At 50.0% G+C, this 18,645-nt stretch overlaps 1 protein-coding gene across 3 annotated transcripts in view; it reads right to left on the minus strand.

Annotated features, from left to right (window-relative positions):
- LOC135901889 (putative sodium-dependent multivitamin transporter) overlaps nt 1–18,645 on the minus strand; it is a 92,568-nt gene that overhangs the window by 39,566 nt on the left and 34,357 nt on the right. For all 3 annotated transcript variants that reach the window (XM_065431718.2, XM_065431717.2, XM_065431716.2), the window contains exons 5-6: nt 16,352–16,461; nt 15,959–16,026 (exon numbers count right to left, since the gene is read on the minus strand). In XM_065431718.2, coding sequence (XP_065287790.1) covers nt 15,959–16,026; nt 16,352–16,461 — 178 coding nt within the window. The remainder of the gene's footprint in view (nt 1–15,958; nt 16,027–16,351; nt 16,462–18,645) is intronic.

The raw sequence follows: 18,645 nt of genomic DNA on the forward strand, positions 1-18,645 counted from the left end.
CACCTTAGCCTTCGCTGTGTTTCTCGTATCACTTCTCGCTCTATTTCACTTTTACGGCATCTTCGGGTCCACATTTCGAAGTGTCCCAGAGTTACGCGCTGTTCATTATGCCCCAGCTACGCGCTGTGAGTGTGCCAAAGGTACGCAATTGCATTTTAGTAATCTTGTTCAGGTGGACAAAACGAGGCACCCCGACTACATATGGTTCATTCCCACATTTTGCTCAATTCGGAGTTGGAGCACCCAGAAATGCTTAAACCAACAACATCGATGCAACTGCAACATCCGGCCTCTTTCTGGACACGTTAGGACCGTTAAACCGGGTTCATAGTTGTACTTTTGTGCTTTGTGTACCTCATGATTCAAAGTGAGTGGCTCCTTGAGGTTTGGCGTGGAGTCGAGAGGCATGCAACGAAAGCATCTTAGCCGAACGCTGAAAACTTGCTGTACTGGATCGGCCACCCGAAGTGACCACTACACACGATGATCTAATATATATATATTGTTACAATATCATCAAGCGATGCTCAAGGGACGAGCCACCGCGAGAACGAAGACGAAGTGGGTCTGTGCTCTTGACGTGGGCGAGTGTCAGCCTTGTGGTCTGGCTCCAGTGCAAATACTCTGTATATGGCCTCTTTCATCTGTGTTTTTCCACACGTAACATTCTGGTGAAGGTCGGCGATTCCCGTCCTCACCACGGAACTCAGGAGTGGTCGGTACATCGAGCTCGTTACCATGCCTCCCGGGGACGAGACAGCCTCTGCGACGGCTTCGGCTTGTTCTACTGCTCCAATCATCAAGGTTGCCAACATCGGGACCCTGATGTGTTCTTTGGCCTGGAGGGAGAGGACATTGACGAATGGATCAAGCTCTATGAACACGCCAGTGCTAATAACAGGTGGGATCCAACGATCATGCTCACCAATGCCATCTTTTATCTCGGCGGCGCCCCACGCGTATGGCACCAAACGCATGACGACGAGGTAATCAATTGGGACAGTTTCAACGAAAAGCTACGCGACGCCTGCCGATCCACCAGGAACCACGATTGTGCTTATTCAGTCATCGTCAGACAGGAATTTGAGAGCATGGGTCTCAACTCCGTGTGCTCATCGTCTCCACCCACGGATCCCCAGATCTCTAGCAGCCCGCCTCGTTCCCGGCAGTCCTTTTCTGCCACATCTCGCCGCAACCCGTCCGAATGGCGTACTCCTGATGACAGGCCGATCTGCTTCCACTGCTGTCGCATCGGCCACGTCGCTCGTCACTGCCGCAACCGATGGCCACCACCTCCTCGGATATACACCACCGCTCATTCCCGCCCCTTTGGACCTTCTGTTCCCTATGCCACCCACCATGAACCCATTGCCGCTGATGCTCCTGCCCCGAACCTTGGCTACAGCCGCTCTCCTTCACCTCGACGCCATCGGTCTCGTTCGCCCCAACCCCGTCGCTTCTCTCCATCGCCTATCGCCTCCCGGATCCGGCCGGAAAACTAGGCACTGCAGCTTCTCGAGGTGAAGCTGCGTTATCCACCCTGCCATCAAATTTTATGCTCACGTTACACACGAACCAAACCCTTCTTGACGTTGACGTTGATGGCTATCCTGTCACGGCACTCATCGATACAAGGGAACATCTTTCTATTATGAGCGCTGCCTTCCGACGACGACTGAAGAAGCTCCTCACCCCAGCTTCGGCACGCGTCGTTCGCGTTGCGGATGGCGGTACTGTGCCTATCATCGGCATATGTACGATACGTGTTAGCATCGCTGGCCGCCACACTTCGGTCCTCTTCACCGTGATTGCTCATTGCCCCACGACCTCATTCTCGGCCTCGATTTTCTCTCCGCGCATACTGCTCTCATTGACTGCTCTGCCAGTACCCTTGCCTTGAGTTGCCGATTCTCACAGAACCTTCTGACGCACCTCAGTGGCACCCACGCCCCACCGACTTTATTCGCCTGCTGCCAAAATCAGTAGCCTATCTTGAACTCTTGTCTTCCCCACCAGCCCCTGATGGCGAGTACCTCGTCACTCCTCTGCGCGACATTCCACTACAGTATGACGTTACCGCGCATCACAGTATACTTACTATTACTGCGAAACGAACTTTCATGCCTATCTTTAACTTTGGACTGGCAAAGCAAATTCTACCGCAAGGTATTTGCCTTGCCAACGTTGATTGTCTCGGCGACCATCACGTGGCACCTTTATCGACCGATGCTTCTTGCGAGCTTAGAAGGCCCATCGTGCCAGCCTCGGCCGCCGATCCCAAGGTACAGAAAATGGTTGCGACGGACCTGTCTTCTGCGCAGGCCGAAGACTTTTGCCAAGTATTATCGTCCTACAGAGAAATTTTCGACATCGACGATCTCCCTTTAGGCCAGACGCTCGCGGTCAAGCATCGGATTCTTACTGGCGATGCTACTCCTATTCACTGACGCCCGTATCGAGTTTCTGCATCGGAATGCCGACTAATTCAATGTGAAGCTAACAAAATGCTAGACAAAAACATCATTGAGCCTTCTTCGAGTCCCTGGGGGTCACCTGTAGTGTTGGTTAAGAAGAAGGATGGCACGTGGCGCTTCTGTGTAGACTACCGCCATCTGAACAACATTACTAAGAAGGACGTCTACCCGCTCCGACGTATAGACGACGCCCTTGACTACCTCCACGGTTCCAGCTATTTCTCTTCTATTGATCTTCGTTCTGGATACTGGCAGATTGCTGTTGACGATATGGACAGAGAAAAAACCGCGTTGATCCCACCTGATGGCCCATACCAATTTAAATTACTTCCGTTTGGATTATGCAACGCCCCTGCCACCTTTGAGCGTATGATGGACTCCTTGCTCCGTGGTTTCATATAGTCCACATGTCTCTGCTACCTCGACGACGTCATCATCTTCTCGCCCACGTTCGACATTCACCTTGAGCGTCTAACAGCTATACTTGATGTATTTTGAAAAGCGAACCTGCAACTTAACTCGTCGAAATGTTGTTTCGGCCGCCGCCAAACCACTGTTCTGGGCCACCTCGTTGACACTTCCGGAGTACAGCCTGATCCCGACAAACTCGCGCTGTCCGAGACTTTCCGGTTCGGAAGACAGCGGCAGACATTGAATGTTTTGTCGGGCTATGCTGGTACTTTCGTCGTTTTGTTCAAGATTTTGCGGCACTTGCTAGACCTCTCACTAATATTTTAAAGAAAGGCGTACAATTTTCGTGGGGAACTGCAGAAGCCGCCACCTTCTCTCGTCTCCTTACTCTTCTCTCCTCATCACCCATTCTCGCCCACTTCGAACCCTGATGCCCCCACAGAATTGCGCACAGATGCCAGCGGTCATGGCGTAGGTGCCGTCTTAGCCCAGCGTCAGCGTGGCCAGGATCCCGTTATTGTTTTTTGAGCCGCCTCCTCACACCATCGGAGTGCAACTATTCCATTACGGAACGAGAATGCCTTGCTGTAGTCTGGGTGGTTGCTAAGTTCCGTCCTTACCTCTACAGTCACCCTTTTTCCGTAGTCATTGAACATCATGCTCGCTGCTGGCTCGCATCCCTAAAGGATCCTACAGGCCGGCTTGGTGGATGGGCTTTGAGACTAGAATAATTTTCGTATTCCGTGGTCTGTAAGTCAGGCCGCCTGCACCAAGACGCTGACAGCTTGTCGCGTTACCCTGTTGACGACCCTGACTCCTCCAATATTACCAGTGCTGCTAGTGTATTCTCTGTGTCGCAGCTGCTTCATTTCGCCGACGAGCAACGTCGTGACGCCTACATCAGAGCACTCATCGACCGTTTTGAACACTCTTCGGCCGACGCCACTCTACAGCTTCGTCCTCCGCGACGGTACTCAGTACTGTCGTAACCTTCATCCGCACGGCTCTGAGTTCCTACTTGTCATACCTAAACACCTCCGCTCAACCATCCTAGCAGAGCTCCACGACGCACCAACGGCAGGACACCTTCGCGTATATCGAACCTATGGCCATGTACGCCGTCGTTTTTTCTGGCCGGGCCTTGCCCGTTCCGTACGACGTTACGTCACCGCTTGTGAACTTTGCCAACGACGCAAGAAGCTTTCCCAGCTTCCCCTGGGTACCTGCAGCCACTCGACATCCCTGCCGAGCCGTTCCATCGTGTCGGCTTAGACCTTCTTGGCCCATTTCCGGAATCTACATCAGGAAACAAGTGGGTTGCCGTCGCGGCGGACTACGCGACCCGCTACACCGTAACCCACGCTCTTCTGACCAGTTGCGCAACTGATGTTGCGGAATTCCTCCTGCATGATATCATCTTCATTCATGGCGCTCCACGTCAATTGCTAACAGACCATGGCCGTATGTTCTTAGCCAAAGTCATTGACGACATCATGCGTGCCTGCTCAATACAGCATAAATTTACAACCTCCTACCACCCTGAAACGAACGGCCTCACTGAGCGTTTGAACCGCACCCTTACAGACATGCTATCTAAGTACGTTTCAGACGACTACCGTGACTGGGACCAGGCTCTACCTTACATTACATTTGCGTATAACTCTTCCCGTCTCGAAACTTATGACTTTTCACCTTTTTACCTCTTTTATGGCCGTGAACCGACGCTACCACTGGACACTGCGCTTCCGTCCACCACAGCTTCAACTAGCGCGTATGCCAGTGATGCTATCGCCCATGCTGACCATGCTCGCCAATTGGTGGGCACTCGTCTGCAAGTCTCTCACGGCAAATAAAAGCAACGCTACGACCTCAGTCACCGTGATGTCCATTTTGTGCCCGGCACCCTCGTGTTTTTTTGGTCACCATCGCGTAAAGTTGGCCTTTGAGAAAAACTGCTTTCCTGGTACCCAGGCCCATATCGCGTGCTTCACCAAGTAACCGATGTCATCTACGAAATCGCTCTAGCCTCGCCCACTACGTCCTCCGCTGTGACAACCAATGACAGTGTCCACGTCGCCCGACTCAAGCCCTACAACTCTCCACGCGCCTTGGATATTTAACAACACCGTGACGGCGCTTTTGCCGCCGGGGGGTAGTATTACGGTGTCATCAAGCGATGCTCAAGAGACGAGCCGCCGCGAGAACGACGACGAAGTGGGGCTCTCTCCAGTGTAAATACCCTGTATATAGCCTCTTTCACCTGTGTTTTTCCGCGCGTAACACTATATATATATATATATATATATATATATATATATATATATATATATATATATATATATATATAGTGTAAGGAAGACAACCAACGTGAGCGCAGAGGCGCGGCAGAGGCTTGAGCTAGGGCACTGTGCTCGGTGTGTTCTAGAACCGGCTGCCATTACGAACTTCAATAAATATTTTTATAAAGTGGTGGAGCCGTGCGAGGTAACGTTCCACTCTACCATCCTGGAACTCCATTCTCGGACGCTACACTCTGTCATGCCGGACGCCGACCAGCAGGCTCTTCAATCGCCACCCGTCCCTTGCGCTGGCACCATTTTACAGCAGGAACCTCCCATCATCAGTGGAACCGGTGACAACGACGTTCCAGAGTGGCTGTCGTGATATGAACTGGTGAGCGTTCACAAGAAATGGAATGACTCGGACAGACTACTTCGCGGGCGTGGCCAGTCTGGTTCAGAAAACATGAGGGGGGATATGCGAACGCGGTCAGCGTTCAAGACGTCAATTAGAGAAGTATTTTACCGGCCCGCCGTTAGAAAACTCCGAGCGAAGCAGCGTTTGCGTGCACGCGCACAGGGCACGAGTGAGATATTCACCAGCTATATAGAAGACGTTCTCGATTTGTGCAGGCGCGGGGACGCTGCCATGACGGAAGCGGGAAAGATCAGCCACGTCATGAACGGAATCGATGATGAAGCGTTCCAGATGCTTCTGGCCAAGGACCCGCGCCCAGTAGCCGACATTATGAGCTTGTGCCAGAGCTATAATGAATTACGTAAGCAGGGAGCTCTGATAAGAGGACATCCCACGCCAAGTGCGGCATCACTGTGTAGCCTGACCACCGCAAGCCTCCCTGAAAACCCAAATCAAGGATTTCTTCCTTCTTCCCTTCTCTCTCTCTCACTCTTTCGTCCGCGAAGAAGTCACACGACAGCCATCTCTAGTGTCCGTCACTCAGGAGTCTGCCAGCACTTTTCCGTGTCATCTGCGTAACGTGATCCATGAAGAGGTTGCGGAAGCGCTGCCGGCTGTTCACCAGCAGGATACCGTTGCTACACCGGTCACTTATGCTACGGTTGTTGCAATGGCCCCTCGCAATTTGTCAGTACGTCGCTTCACGTAGCCTGTGCACCACCCTCCCCCTCCCGTCTTCTGGGCCTCCACTGCCGTCGCTAACCCGTGGCGTACGCCTAACAATGGTCCTATATGCTTTACATTTTGGCATCCAGGCCATGTCGCAAGGTACTGCCGCTGCCGATCGCAGACGTTCGATTACGATCGACGAGCGTCCTATGTGCCGCCTCATCCAAATGCACCTTACGAACCCTTCGACCCATCAACATCTCGCTCCCAGACTGATCGATGTCCTCGCTTCGAACGCCTCCGGTCACTCTTCCCATGTCGCCGATCGCTTTCCCCTGTGCGTCGACGACCCGTCTCCAACGAAGAGGGAAAATTGACAACGCAGTTCCCGAGGCAAAAGCTGCGCAAGTGTCGATATGCCACAAGTCCTCCTTCTTTACCTTCAAAGGTCATTGATAGCTTTATCGAAGAAGTCGCTACAGTCACCCTCGTCGTTACCGGCTCCCCTATTCAAGTTATGGATGCGAAGTTCTGCCGCACGCTCCGTAAAGTGACATCTCCGTCTTGATTGTCGCTTCGAATAGCGAGTGCTGAACCCATTCGCCCTACCGCTGCTTGTACAGCCCGTGTGACCATACGGGACGTTTTATACACGATTGAGTGCACGATACTCACTACACGATACACGCCGCAATGCCATGATCTATTGCGCTCGGGCTGAGATTGAACTTTCCCACCTTAGAGACGTGGCCTGGATTGATGCTCATCCTGCGGCTAAAATTATCGTGAACGAACACATCTGTATTCGCCAGTGCTCTTCAGGATTCGTACCAGCATTGTGTAGTATGATATGCGGCGGGACGGTCTTCTTCATGTCCTGTCATCATTTTGCCGGTGTCAGCACGATGCCCATTTACAATCATCTTTCATCGCCACTATTACTACTCTGCCGCGAATGCCTTGGTTACGTCGAGTCGGTCGATTCAACACAAGTTGTCTCCCTCCTCGACGAAGTCCGTTCTTCTGCCGTCCATGAACTGAGTGCCCTCTCGATCCCCAACTCAACATCGACTGGTATATTAAGCCCAGTCATCGCGGAAGATCTGACACGTTCGCAGCTATCTCAACTTCTCGCTATCCTTCAGCACTTCCGCCGCTCTTTCGACGTTACGCAAACATCCCTTGGCTGTGCATCAGCAGTCGAGCATCACATCGACACTGGCTCTCACTCACCGCTGCGACAAAAACCATATCACGTGTCCGCTACGGAACGTCGCGTCATTGATGACCAGGTCGATGACATGCTCCGACGAGGCGTCATTCAAGCTTCACAGAGTCCATGGGCATCTCCAGTGGTACTCGTCACAAAGAAAGGCCGTTCCATCTGCTTCTGTGTTGATTTGAGACGGTTGAACAAGATCACGCTGAAGGACCTCTACCCATTACCACGCATCGATGATGCTTTGGACTGTTCGCAGGGAGCCGAGTTCTTTTCTTCGCTGGATTAGCGGTCAGGCTACTGCCAGGTTCCGATGGCAGAGGCCGACCGCCCGAAAACCGCCTTTGTCACACCTGACAGATTGTATGAATTCGCCGTCTTGCTTTAGGACTTTGCAACGCACCTGCTGCGTTTGAAAGAATGATTGATACTCTTCTGCGCTGCCTCAAATGGAAAATATGTCTTTGCTACCTTGACGACATTGTGGTGTTCTCCCCTCATTTCGCAACGTACTTGCTCCGCCTCCATCACGTACTCACTTGCTTGACCAACACCGGGTTGCAACTTAACCTGAAGATGTGTCGATTTGCTGTTCGTCAGCTCGCAATTTTAGGCCATGTCGTGTCAAATGAGGGCATTCGCCCGGATCCCGAGACGCTACGTGCTGTTACCGCATTCCCACAACCTGCCACTGTGATAGAGCTAAGCAGTTGGATCGGCTTCTGCTCTTACTTCCTGCGATTCGTTCTAAACTTTGCGTCAATTATATCGCCTCTCACGCAGCTCCTTGGTGGCGCTAGACATATCTCGTCATGGTCTCCATAGTTCGACGACGCCTTCAAAACATTGCGTTATCTTCTCAGGACGCCACCCATTCTTGGCTATTTTAACACGACAGCGTTAAGCAGCTGGCGTCGCAGAAAAACCATTGTCGTCGTTGGCGTTGGACGTGAGCGAAAAATATCTTACAAAAACTTACAAGATGGGCTGCATGGGAATCGAAACAGGGTCTCCGGTGTTTGAGACGGAGACGCTACCACTCAGCCATGAGTTGAATGGTTCAAAGCGGGACAAAGGTGCCTCTAGTGAATGTGGTGTTGCCTTAGAAACATGCCGTGGAAAGTTATACTGTAGTGCATATCGGTAATTATGAGCACGTAAATTACAGCAGCCGCCGTTAAAAGAGTAGCGAAGAAAATTTCCGCTACAATTCTTCAGCGCTTAGCGCACGCGCAGAGCCATCTTGCGGCAAAGACAGAAAACCCACTCCTCGCAATGTAAGGCACTGCCCCGACACGTGGCGCGCTACTCGCCCACTTCTCCCCTTCCTCTCTTTTGAGCGCATTTGGGGCCGTGCGAGGACCGGTTCGAGGATGCCCGATCACCCTTGCGTTTAACAAGTTTTCTCGCTCTCTCCGCTTCCAACTTCCAGCGTGCGTCACTCGAACCCTCGTGTTTAGGCAACGCGGCTCCTCTTTCTGCTCACGGCGCGATTCCTAGATGCATCGTACGATGCAGGACGCCTCTCACGGATCGCTGCGCCGTAACGCGTCTGGTGGGAAGGCGTCCCCTGCGATGTGCGCCGTGCTGCTGGCGAGGAGCCATGCGTCTGCGTGGTGCTCCCAAGTGAGATAGAGGGCGATCCCATCGAGGCATCAGCCTCATGATGGCGTCCGCCTTCATGCCGCGTCGCGGCCTGTGTGTCCGTGCCGATCACGACGTTTGGCTCGCGTAGATCGTTATGTCTTTGTGTGACTCAAGAGCAAGCCGAGCGAATGAGTGGGCGGTGCGAGCCGGTTGCGATAATGCTATCGCGTTCCACTCTTGAAGTCGAAGCTTTAGCGTCCTCCAATTTTTTATCCTCAAGCGCCAACCAAAATCTTTTTTATGCGAAGCATACTAGCCGCACAACCACGATCTTCCTTGCTGCGCCGCGCGCGGCCGCGTAGCTACCATATGACGTCATAACAGCTGCAAAGAGGACGCTTAAGCTTCGCCTTCAAGACTGGAACGCGACAGCGTTCCCGTCGACCGGCCAAGGGGTGTATGACAATGGGCTACGGCGCAGCGACTACGCGGCCCGCATCGGACGCGGTGAGCGTCGAGCAACGCAGCATTCGGCGCGACAACGAAATGTGCGCCTGAGCAAGCGACGCACGCCTAAGCCTTAGAAACAGCTCGTTACTAAGGCAACACCGCGTTCACTAGAGGCGCTTTTGTACCGCTTTGAAGCATCGAGATGCTCTTGTAAACCTGAAGCGGTTTTAAATACCCACGCTTACCCAAAGCGGCCAAGCGTTTTTAATTACCTTATGTAGTGTGGATTTGTGATCGTATCGCTTTGTTTCATTCTTGAGAAAGGTAATAAATAAAAAAAAACTCGTGGCACAGTGGTAACGTCTCTGTCTCACACTCCGGAGACCCTGGTTCGATTCCTACCCAGCCCATCTTGCAAGTTGTTTTTTATTCATGAAGTGCCTGCTGGGATTTATCGCTCACGGCCAACGCCGACGACACCGACGACACCAGCTTTTCTGCGACATGAGCTCCTTAACGCTGTCGCAATAAAATAAAGGCTAGTATGCTTCGCATCCTGGGCTTAACCTTAGCTAAGCCACAGCCATTTTTCTTCCCCTCTTCCCCTTCCCTTACGTAGAGTAGTAGGCCAGATGCTGCATTATCCGGCCGACCTCTCTACATTTTCCAATCATTAAAATACTTCTTCTTCTTCTTATACCGATGCAAGCGGTGTAGGCCTTGGCGCTGTGTTGACGCGGCGTCAACCAGGCCACACTGAATACATCGTCGCATAGGCGAGTCGCACGTTACCCAAGGCGGAGTCCGATTGCAACGTAACAGAAAAAGAGTGTTTGGCCATTGTGGGCTCTTGGCAAGTTTTGCCCATATTTATGCGGCCGATATTTTGACGTAGTGACCTACCGCCTCGCACCATATGTTGGCTGTCGACGCTTTAAAGACCCATCGGGCCGCCTTGGCCGCTGGGCATTGCAAATTCAAGAATATGACATATGCCTTGTTTACCGTTCCGGGCGAAACACTCCGATGCTGACGCGCTGATCCCGATCACCGCTTCCGCAGAAAGCCAATCACGACTCCTCCTGGGAGTGCGCATTCTCCACTCTGGACTTTAACACTATCGCTCCCGCACAGTGTATTGATCCCTGGACTGCATTTCTGTTAGACCTTCAATCGGATACGTCGAAAGTTCCAGCGTCACGAACACATCAGCGCCAAGTTCCTCATTTTGCGATTCGAGACCAGCTGCTGTATCAGCGCAACTATGCCCCCCCAGGGGGACGCACCTGGTTACTCGTCATTCCGAGAATCTTGCGATCAGAGCTCTGGTCCTCGTTCCACGTCGACCCTCAATGTCGCCACGCGGGAGCCTTCAAGACCTACGAAAGACTTCACAACTGCTAGTACTGCGCCGAATGTACAATTTCGTTCAAAACTTCGTCCACTCTTGTCACGAGTACCAAAGCCGAAAGCGCCACAGCAGCGCAACTCCGCGAACTCCAGCCTTTACAATACCGATCCCAACCCTTTGATCGCGTGGGCATATATCTCTACGGGTAACTTAAGTTGGCTCCTACCAGCAACAGGCGGATAATCGTTGCGGTAGACCACTTAACACGTTATGCGGAGACTGGTGCTGTACCAAATGATACATCGTAGGAGGCAGCGAATTTCATACTGCGCCGTTTTCTCCTTTGTCATGGAGGTCCACGCGAACTTTTGAGCTATAGAGGCCATGACTTGTTATCTGAAGTCATCGAACAACTGCTTGCTGAATGCGCTATTGTTCATCGTAAATGCACTACTTATCACCCACAGACTAACGGTACCACGGAACGCTCTAATCGAACTCTTCGTGACATGCTTGCCATGTATGTGTCACCTGCTTACTTTAATTGGGACCTTGTTCTTCCGTTTACCACTGACGCCTACAACACTTCGACCCAGGCCACAACCGGGTTCTCACCCTTTTACCTTTTTTACGGCCGTCATCCTTCGCACACAATCGCAACCATTCTGCCCTACCGGCCGGACCATCCGGTTGCCTGCTGATCTCGGAAGCCGCGAGACACGCCGAAGAATGTCGCCAGCTGGTCCGCCGATTCACCTCAACTGACCAGAGCCTCCAAAAGGCCGTTGACGACGCCCAGAACTCGACTCCCACTTTTCTGTCCGGCGCACTCGTCTGGTTGTTAGCGTCACACCTCACGCCTCGGCTTGCTTCAAAACTCCTCCCGAAGTACGATGGGCCAAACCGTGTTCGCGAGAGAACATCACCCGTTAATTTCCTGGTTGAGTCGCTAACGCCGCCATCTGCCATGCGGCGTTGTAACCGCGAAGTCGTTCACGAACAGCGTCTCAAGCCATGCCACTATTCTACCGTCCTTCCAGAAAACTAGGTCGGCAGGTTCGCTCGCTTTTTCCGCGGGGCCATTGCAAGGAATATAACGAACGTGAGCGCAGTCAGCAGCATCAAGCGCGCGGCAGAGGCTCGGGTTAGGGGACTGTGTTTGGTAAATCCTTGAACCGGCTGTCGTTACGAACCTCAATAAATCTCTTTTGTAATATGTATAGTTGAATGTTCCTTCTGCAAGAAACAATACATCGGTAAAACGGAACAATCTATGCAACGTCAAGATAAACGGACATCGTCCGGACACAGCCAATGAGCTTCCCAAAGCTGTCGCCGAGTATTTCAACCAAGCAGGTCATAACTCTGATGAGCCTAAACTCTACATCCTACATTCACGATGCCGTTCTGCGCGAGAAGGAAAATACAACGAAGCATACCTCATTCGTAGTTAATGACATTGCAACTAATACGCATAACCGTTGCAAAGGGAGCTCAAGAGTCTATTCGCTATGCTAAATTTGAAGTAATAGGCAAGAACACTTAGTTATATTTTAGTCGGTTACTTAGTGATTTGTTTTCTGTTCTTGCTACCTATTTTGTGCTTTTATTTCTAGCTTTATTTCATTTTGATATTTTTTTAACGAGTACCAATTCTGCCGCTTCTTTTATTCCCTTTTGCCGAGAGATAAAAGTTGGATGACGTCCAGTGCAACAGATAATCACCTCCGCACGTCCCAACACCCGCCGATCAGGCCCCTTCCACAACAAAAGGAGCCTGCAGCGACACGACAACCGGTTGACACACCATGCTACCTCGCATCCCCCCCCCAACGTTCAATAGTACACCCTTCTTTTCAATTCTATACCACTGCCTCACCCACTCCACTTACGATCTCTGTCCTTTCGAAGAACCCTACCTATATACAGGGTGTGCCACGTAGTTCTATCCACATTTTAAAGACATACAAATGCACCTAGCTGGACAGAACAAGTGTATGGTAGTTTGCTGTCGCTTCAAGACAGTCAGATAATTTTATTGCGACAGCAATAATATGGATACACCAAGCGCATTTCTGCCGTCGACGTAGTGGTTAAATCTCGCGTGCGCGAGCGAGGAACGCGGCCCATATGCCTGCCCTCTCCAGCGGCGGAAAGAGGGCGGGAGAAGGTCCTTCCTCCCTCCAGCGGAGGGAGGAAGGGCGTTCTTCTCCGGCGGCTGCTAGGGTGCATCGATGTCCTCCTCGCCCACCGCTCCATACAGAGGGGAAACAACCGCGGCGCCTCCGACGGCGTTGTTCACGCGAATCGCGGCAGCCGTAGTAGAGGCCTTTGGAGGATACCGTAGGTACGCATTGCCGGTGCTCGTGTCTTGAAAGTGATCTGAGACGTGGCCAAAGGGGGCGCCCGCGCTGGCTTCACCTTCAAAGCAATCTGCGATGTTTGCAGAGTGCGCGTAGTGCCGGTAGCTTCGTATGCACTCTGCTTTCAACGTTTCGCTGGCGTTGAAGCGACAGATGCACGGAGGTCAATAGGCTCGCGGCTGCTAACGCGATTTTTAACTCCAGCGTTTTCATAGACAGCTTTCGCTGTCATCGAGCGAGGTGTGTTCATGTTTACCTGTGCACGCGTAACACCGTGCTGGTTAGCTTAGTTAAAATACGTTGACGCACTAGATGGTTTCAATTTGCGACAGAATGTGTAAGCGTGACTGAACAAAGATGTAGAAGGAAGCATACACACACAGACGGCGCTGTCTCTGTGTGTGTGTCTCTTTCTACTTCCTCGTTAAATCAAGCTTACACATCCTGTCATTGATGATTTATTTAGTAAGCGAATGTTTAAATGTTAATATGGCCGATGAAACTACTATCTTTACTTCGTGCACCTACCTAATTTGCTATCGCAAACGGTGCTTCGCCTCTCCTTGCGGAACTGTGATCTTTTCATTCCGCTTAATTCGATAATTAGGCCTGGCACACGGAAACTAAAGCTCTACCAAAAGGTACCGCTACGAAAGTGCCGTAATTCTTCGTCGAGAACATCTTGTTATGACATCGTGACCAAGAAGTGCTAATCACCAGGAGCGGAACTGTTTCTACGGCGTAGTTTACTGAAGATATCCTACAATACAGCCAGACAGGTCACCGCAGGTAAACCGCTACCCCCTACAAACGAATGGCCTTACCGAGCACCTAAAAAGACTCTCACCGACACGATTTTATGTACGTCGACTTCGAACAATATACCTAGGATGCGGTCCTTCTCGACATAACGTGCCCTTAAAACACCGCAGTGCAAGCAACAACGCAGACCACGCCATTGAAGCTGCTTTAAGGATAGAACTCGACGGCGAACCTTGACTCGATGCTGCCACACGTTAATGATGAAGAGATTCCCGACGTCGCTGCCCATTTGCAGCGCTCCGAAAAAGCAGAACTCACCCGCCATTGCATGAATAAGCAGCGAACGACGGACAGCCGGCAGTACAATCTTCGACAACGCTAACACACCAGCTCGGAGACCGTGTTTGTGTTTGGACTCCCATACGCCAACAAGGACTCCGTGAGAAACATCTGGGACGCGTTTGTGGACCCCACGGTATCGCCCTACGTATTGGCGCACTATGGCTATGAGGTCGTACCAGTCGGCATTTCGCAACAACAGCGGCGCTGCACATGGCCTGCAGTCGTCCACATTGTGTGTGTGCCTTAAAACTGTCTACGCCCGCTGACAAACTTCGGGAAATTGCTTCTTTGTTGGTTTGTTGTTGCATTCTTCTTCTTTGATATGCGTATTTTTGTTTTTCGCTTTCATATTTGTTTCCGCATCGGAACGATGTTTTTTAAGTGGGAGGCATTGACACTTGTACCTAATTATTTCTCTCCCCTGAACTTTTTACCTAATAAAAGATGCTAAACGTCATCGCTCGGAGCAAGGTGTGCCTTGGATCCGAAGTTCCTCGAATGCTATTGAAGGCTCTATCCTTTGTCTGTTGTCACCGAATCTCATGTAACCTCATTGTAGGAGCGATGCGAATTGAGTAATAATTTGTGGAAGGCACGCGGGCACCAGAGATTACGCTTGAACCTTCGGCGAGTCATGTATAGATCACCGATTGCACTCGCCGCTGTCGTTCTGCTTTGAGCGTCACTTGCTCTTATGGGTACAGGATCACCCATTAAATAGTTTGTTTCGTAATTCATCATAGAATTAGGGGGTTTTCCGTACCAAAACCACTTTCTGATTATGAGGCACGCCGTAGTGGGGACTCCAGAAATTCGGACCACCTGAGGTTCCTTAACGTGCACATAAATCAAAGTACACGGGGCTCTTCGCGTTTCGCCCCCATCGAAATGTCGCCTCCGTGGCTAGGATTTGATCCCGCGGCCTCGTGCTTAGCAGTACAACACCATGGCTACTAAGCAACCACGGCAGGTACTTTCGTAATTCACAGTTGTGCTATTGTGTTCTTAACCGGCACTACGACGAGACAGTACATTAGAATGGACGCTACACGTCCAAATACTGCTGAATCTAGTGCTACTTACTTGAGGTGTACGTGTTTAAAACGATATTTATTAATACTGTTGTGTAAGTGTCAGCTGAGATGTTTCAAAAAAGAAAGCGCGTTGATAATTGCTATGAAAACTATTCCTATTGCACTGGAACAAAATAGTGACGTAGTACATACAACAATATACAGTTGACTCAAATATTATGACTGTCGTGTTATCTTTCATACAAGTGTGATATGCAAATGTAGACACTTTTATCGTAGTGGACTAGCAGATGCTGGTGCGAAACCACGAATAGCTAAGCCGAGTCGAAACCTAATATCTTCCAAATCTAGCATCTTCCGTCTTCGTGTTGCCCTTCTTCGTTACGCAAGTAATATAGTTTGAGATATTCTTATAGACTTTGTGAGTAGAATGTTAGAAAGAATTATTATTCAGTTTGAGCATTGATATTGTATATCTCAACGAAAAGTTGGATTTCTCGAAACAACAAAATCCTTAAAATTGATACTTCTTATCTTTTACTTGCGTTTATACTAGGACGTCATAGATCTATAAAGAAAAGCTTCATTCGACCACTTACCCGGCCAGTCGACCCCAAGTACGGTATAACAATCGCATAAAGGCTCATGATTATTCCAGAGGCGAAAGCTGCAGAACAAGGAGATGAGTGTGAAATAGCTTGCGTTTCCTCTTTTTTATGGATTACAATGACTTACATTATTGTACGAGTACTAAACCATAGGCGAAAATATTGAACAATGCGTCAACATTAACCCAATAGTGTCCGTATGCAAAAACAAATCATATAATGAACGACTTGTATCGCAAGAAGTCGTTGCAGGTAGGCCATGAAAAGTTTTCTGTTACCAATCTAGTGCCGAACATGAAGCACTGACACTATTTCTCACAAATCACACGTGTGGTGAATAAGTATAAATCTGGAAGAAAAAAAAGTCAGTCGCAACGTTCTTACCTAAAAGTTTGGTCAGAAGAAGTGAACCTTTCGGTGATGGTTTTGCGAAAAGTGCGACAAACTCCACATATGTTACGGCCGCAAGTGAATTTATGATGGATGATATTGTGCTGAAAAAGATGGAAAAAGTGATGTCAATTAATGATGTCAAACTTCAAGAAATAGACGACCTAAAAAAGCAAGGATGAATAGGGAATGCATAAAAAGACGAAATATTGATCCCAGAATATTTTGTTAACATCAAGAAATGGGGCTTCAATACAGGCGCATCATTTCTTAACGTATCTTTCAGTGGCCTCACTTTATGTGTTTGTGCGCGTGGGTGCGTGCACCTATGTATCGCTCGGCGACTGGAGAAAGTTCATCGCTTATGTCGCCCTGAAGCATAGCGCCAAGCATAGTTTGCACGCTGCGTCCGCAGAAAAGAATAAAAATGAAAAATCGCGTTGTCCCCTGCTACTTGTATTGCCGTATTGTAGGCAAAAGTGATGTACAGAAGAATCTAACCCGGAGTTTTGTTCTTCACATCCATGTACAGTGACCGCATGTCCACTATGGTCTTGTTTGACCCCTCCATCAGTACATTCGGTTGTGCATGGTTGGCTGTTATTTTTCGATGACTCGCGCAGCTAACTTTGAAAATGTCCTCCATCATTCCTGTACGGTGGAGCGCCATGCCGATGGAGGATGTGGTGTACGAAGAACTTCGCGACTTCGGAAGCCGAAGCCGTGGGACAGTGCCTTTGTCTCGGCATAACGAGTCAGGTAATATGGAGAAGAGACTTGGAGACGGACAAAGAAGATTGAGAACAAGTTAAGGACAGCGCAAAGAGCGACGGAGCGAAGAATGCTAGGCCTAATGGTAGGAGACAGAACGAGAGCGGTTTGGACCAGACAGCAAACGGGTATAGCCGATACTCTGATTGATATTAGGAGAAAAAATGTAGCTGAGCAGGTCATGTAATGCGCAGGTTAGGTAACCGCTGGACCTTTATGGTTACAGATTGCGTACCAAGAGAAAAGAAGCACAGTCGAGGACGGCAGAGGACTAGTTGTGGCGATGAAATTACCAATTCGAGGGAGCTAGTTGGAATTGGTTGGCGCAGGACAGCGGTAATTGGAGATCGCAGGGAGAGGCCTTCGCCCTGCAGTAGACATAAAATGGGCTCATGATGATAATGATAAATGCATTGCAACAATCATCCATTTATTTCCAGTGGAAGACAAAGGGAAGGGTCCGATAAGGTCCATCCTCACGAGGTAGAGTGGTGAAAGGTGGTCCCAGGTGTCCCAGGTGGTGAAAGTCCCAGGTGGTGAAATTGGTTGAAGTAGGTCCGCAAGTTGTACAGGTGTTGCCTTGCGGCGCTCACACTCGCAGCAGCCTTTCACATAGTGGTGTAGGCTAGACGAAAGTCGTGGCCAGCAGTACTGCTGGTGCACTCGAGCTAGAGTCCGCGAGTAGCTCAATTGTGGAGACGTGGCTCCGTCGTGGCACCCAAGAAAGATGCTATCACGTATGTCCGTAGGCCAAACGAAGAGAAAAGCTTTGTCGCGGCCACGGGCATTTTTCTTCTACAGGATGCCCCTTCTGAGAGTAAAGGTGAATATTTCGCGAGCTGAGGAGGTTGAAAATTTCGCTCCTGCAGGTAGTCGATAACACGCCATAATCCTTTGTCTGCTCGGTATTTGACTTGAAGTCAGATTCAGTAAAAGCCCCGAGGACACCATCGTGATCCTCAGAGATCAGAGCAGGGTGTCCCACAGGCGTGCGGGAAAGCGCGTCAGCGTCTTTGTGTTTACACCCAGACCTGCATATAATTGGGATATCAGGCTCCTTCAAGCACAAACTCCACCGCGCAGGCGAGCCAGACAGATCTCTCAAATTTTCCACCCTGTACAGGGAGTGGTGATCACTCACCGCTTTGATTGGACGGCCGTAGATGTAAGGCCTGAATTTTGTAATCGCCCACAAATATGTCCACTTTTTACCATCATACTATGCGTTTAAATACAGTTTTTTTGCCCTTTCTATATAACTGTGGATTGCTCTGCCTGGTAACGCGAGATCTTTACAACTCGCTGAATTTATATTGTATATTACTAATCATTGACGTTCAGTGCTCTTTTTATGCTTTTTCGTGTACTGTATTTCCCCGGTCCTGCAATAGCAATTCGCGGCTCCAGCATGTTGAAATAACTAAACTAATAAATAAATAAACAAATAAATAAATGAATGCATAAATTACTACGTCAAACACTGACTTTGCTTCGTGTGTTGTCGACAAATTCGACTT

Source organism: Dermacentor albipictus, chromosome 2 (genome assembly GCF_038994185.2).
Source record: "Dermacentor albipictus isolate Rhodes 1998 colony chromosome 2, USDA_Dalb.pri_finalv2, whole genome shotgun sequence".
In the NCBI taxonomy this organism is placed as follows: domain Eukaryota; kingdom Metazoa; phylum Arthropoda; class Arachnida; order Ixodida; family Ixodidae; genus Dermacentor; species Dermacentor albipictus.